This window comes from Otolemur garnettii, unplaced genomic scaffold (genome assembly GCF_000181295.1).
Source record: "Otolemur garnettii isolate 467f Iridium unplaced genomic scaffold, OtoGar3 scaffold00055, whole genome shotgun sequence".
In the NCBI taxonomy this organism is placed as follows: Eukaryota; Metazoa; Chordata; class Mammalia; order Primates; family Galagidae; genus Otolemur; species Otolemur garnettii.
Genome location: NW_003852450.1, coordinates 6348220 through 6352043, shown reverse-complemented (window position 1 = coordinate 6352043; position 3824 = coordinate 6348220). Strand labels below are relative to the sequence as shown.

The window sequence follows — 3824 nt, the reverse complement described above, 5'->3', positions numbered from 1 at the left end:
TGGGACCACAGGCGCCCACCATAATACCTGGCTATATTTTGGTTGCAGCTGTCATTGTTGTTTTTGGCAAGCCCAGGCTGGATTTGAACCCGCCACCTTCAGTGTATGTGGCTGGCATCTTAGCCACTTGAGCCATAGGCACCGAGCCCGCTCAGGCTGATCTTGAACCTGTGAGCTCAGGCAATCTACCCTGCCTTGGCCTCCCAAGGTGTGAACCACCATACCTGGTCTAGAGTCTATGCTCTTAACCAAACTATAAACAACTAGACACAAGCAGTATGCAGAGGGGTTGTAAGAAAGAAATTACAAATAGAAGAAAAAGTTTGAGATGTGACACTAACCAGCCTGCAACTTTTCTAATGTAAACAACTGAAAAACTGTGTTTGTAGTTAATTCCCAAAGAGATCTAGGGCTGGGACAGCAGGAGGAACTCATTCACTGACCTGGGCCTTACCTACATGTTATAGGTAGGTAATGTGCCATCATTCCTGTAAGGCACAGTACAGATAACATAGGTGGTATATATGATAAAAATTATGAAATTATAAAGAGGTACTAGAAAAAAACTAAGTCTAAGAAACACTTTTATAAATAAGCGCAACATAATATGACCAAAGCTGACAATAAAATGCATCAAGCACCTTTCATGCTGGCTTCACCAGAGATCAAAAATAAAGATGCAAGCTTGAACAATTTATGTTTAAAGGAGAAGAGGACAAAGTTAATATTTATATAAAACATTTAGGGGTACGTAAAATCAAAAGACAACAAAACAGCCAAGCACAGTGGCTCACTCCTGTAATCCTGGCACTCTGGGAGGCTGAGGTGGGTGGATTGTGTGAACTCAGGAGTTTGAGACCAGCCTGAGCAAGAGGAAGACCCCATCTCTAAAAGCAGTTGGGCATTGTGGCAGTTGCCTATAGTCCAGCTACTCAGGAGGCTGAAGCAAGAGGATTTCTTAAACCCAAGGATTTGAGGTTGCTGTGAGCTATGATGCCACAGCACTCTACCAAAGGTGTCAAAGTAAGACTCTGTCTCCAAAAAAAAAAGGCTCGGTGCCCATAGCACAGTGGTTATAGTGCCAGCCACATACATCGAGCCTGACGGGTTTAAACCGGCCTGGGTCAGCTAGACAACAATGACAACTGCAACAAAAAATAGTCAGGTGTTGTGGTGGGCAACTATAGTCCCAGCTCTTGGGAGGCTGAGGCAAGAGAATCGTTTATGTCCAAGAGTTTGAGGTTGCTGTGAGCTGTTACGCTATAGCACTCTACCAAGGGTGACATAGTGAGACTGTCTCCAAAAAAAAAAGGACAATAAAACACAAAATTAAATGAAACCAAAGATTTTCATTTGTATCAGGAGCCTGACTTGCCAAGCAATTAATTTACTTTTCTTAGAAATATACCTGGGAGGTTGGGTGTGGTGGCTCACACCTGTAATCCTAGCACTCTAGGAGGCCAAGTCGAGTGGACTGCCTGAGCTCACAGGTTTGAGACCAGCCTCAGCCAGAGTGAGACTTGTCTTGAAAAAAAGCTAAGTGGTGGGTGCCTTGTAGTCCCAGCTACTTGGGAGGCTGAGGCAAAAGAATTGTTTAAGCCCAGGAGTTTGAGGTTGCTGTGAGCTATGACCCCATAGCACTCTACCAAGGGTGACAAAGTGAGATTTCATCTCAAAAAAAAAAAAAAAAAAAAGAAAGAAAGAAAAATGCCTGGGGGCCAAGTGTGGAAGTTCACTTCTATAATCCTACCATTTTAGTCAGGCCAGTTAGGAGGACTGCCAGAGCTAAGGGGTTTGAGACCAATCCGAGCAAGAAGATTCTGTCTCTACTAAAAATAGAAAAACTAGCTAGGCACAGTGGTTTGTGTCTATAGTCCCAGCTACCCAAGAGTCTGAGGCAGAAGATAGCTTCAGCCCAGGAGTTTGAGGTTGCAGTGAGGTATGATGACACCACTGTACTCCATCCCTGGCAAGAGAGTGAGACCCTGTGTCCAAAAAAAAAAAAAAGCCTCGGAACTTCTCAGTACCATTTCTGGTATTCCTAAAGAGGTAAACCAGAAGACTCTGTGTCTATATTAAAATAATGAATTCTAAATATATGATACTAAGCTACAAGAGCTAGTCAAAGTTTTGGATCCTGAGTGTCTTGCCTGACTTACCTCAGCATCTATCACATCTGTGATATACCTGGGCGTCAGCAGGGGCATCCGCACATACTGTAGCAGGTCAGGTAAGGATTCTTCTCGCTCCTTCTTGGCATGCTTCACCCAGTTGATGACAGCCTCAAAGACCGGTTCTTCAGAATCTACCTGTAAATGTAGAATTACGTGTCATGGGTCTGCTTTTCCAATATTAAAAAAGTAACCTTGCTTACTTTCTCCTTCCTATTCCCCACTGCCCAACACTATTATTTACATCTTTCAGAAATAGCTAGGCTCTTGGGAAAATCACCTTTCCAGGCCCAGTTAGTTAGAATTATATACAACTTAGGTTAAAGAAACACTAGGATAATACCTAATAAATCATCAGTCACATGATGGCCTTCAGAATTTTTCCCTAAATTTCTGCAACTGTAGGGAGAGTGGGGGAATCTGTTGCTATATTGAAAACTGGCTCTTGAAGTAACTTTTATTCATAATTATTATCCAACAACTTCTAGGCTCAACCCTTAAATCATCTATCCAAGCCTCTGAATCAGAAGCTTCTCTTACATCACTTTATGAAATGTTGCAGTTTTTATTTACTTTGAAACAGAGTCTCACTTTGTTGCCCAGGCTTGAGTTCTGTGGCCTCAGCCTAGCTCACAGCAACCTCAGACTCTTAAGCGTAAGTGATCCTCTTGCCTCAGCCTCCCAAGAAGCTGGGACTACAGGCACCTAGCATAATGCCTGGGTGATTTTTCTATTTTTTTCCTTTTTTTTTTTTTTTTTTCAGACAGAGTCTATCTTGCCCTCGGTAGCAAAATAGACTACATGTGGCATCATAGCTCACAGCAATCTCAAACTCTTGGGCTTAAGCCATTCTCTTGCCTCAGTCTCCTAAGTAGCTGGGACTACAGGTGCCTGTCACAACACCCAGTTATTTTTTTGTTGCAGTTGTCATTGTCGTTTAGCAGGCCTGGGCTGGGTCTGAACTCGCCAGCCCCAGTGTATGTGGCCAGGACCCTAACCACCAAGCTACGGACACCAAGTCAAGTTTTTCTATTTTTAGTAGGGATGGGGGTCTCACTCTTGCTCAGGCTGGTCTGGAACTCCTGAGCTCAAGTGATCCTCCTGCCTCAGCTTCCCAGAGTGGTAGGATTACAGGTGTGAGCCACCACACCTGACCCATGGAATGTTGCAGCAGTTTTTAAAACATTATCAATTAGCATTTGAGCAATTACTATTACTAGGCACTGTGCTACTTGAGGTGATATATATCAGTTTAATTAGTAACTTGAAGAACTTAGGTCTACGTTTACACATGATCAACTAGATGAGGTGAGACCTACCCTAAGAACCCTACATTGTGACACCAGGACACTAGGTATATAATATCACAACACCTACGACTTCCCAAGTATAGGTCTTGTGTCTCTTCCACTAGCACCTAGAGCATAAGCATTCTGAGAGACATCTTTCAGAGTATCACTATGACTAGATAAAAAACCACTCTGTGAATTTTTTTCTAAGAACTGTAGTATTTTAATAATGAAAATGCTCCACAAAGTTCATTCATTCTACGATGTATTCAATCTCTCTTAAGTGCCAGGCACTATCCTAGAACCTGGTTACACAAAAGAACAAATCTGATTATAATCCTTGTTCTTAAGTAGGAAGACAACT

General features: G+C 42.7%; 1 protein-coding gene across 1 annotated transcript in view; it reads right to left on the bottom strand.

Annotated features, from left to right (window-relative positions):
* Positions 1-3824, bottom strand: part of KLHL12 (kelch like family member 12) — a 41580-nt gene that overhangs the window by 16788 nt on the left and 20968 nt on the right. The window contains exon 5 of the mRNA XM_012806608.2: positions 2114-2309. Within this exon, the coding sequence (XP_012662062.1) occupies positions 2114-2309 (196 nt within the window). The remainder of the gene's footprint in view (positions 1-2113; positions 2310-3824) is intronic.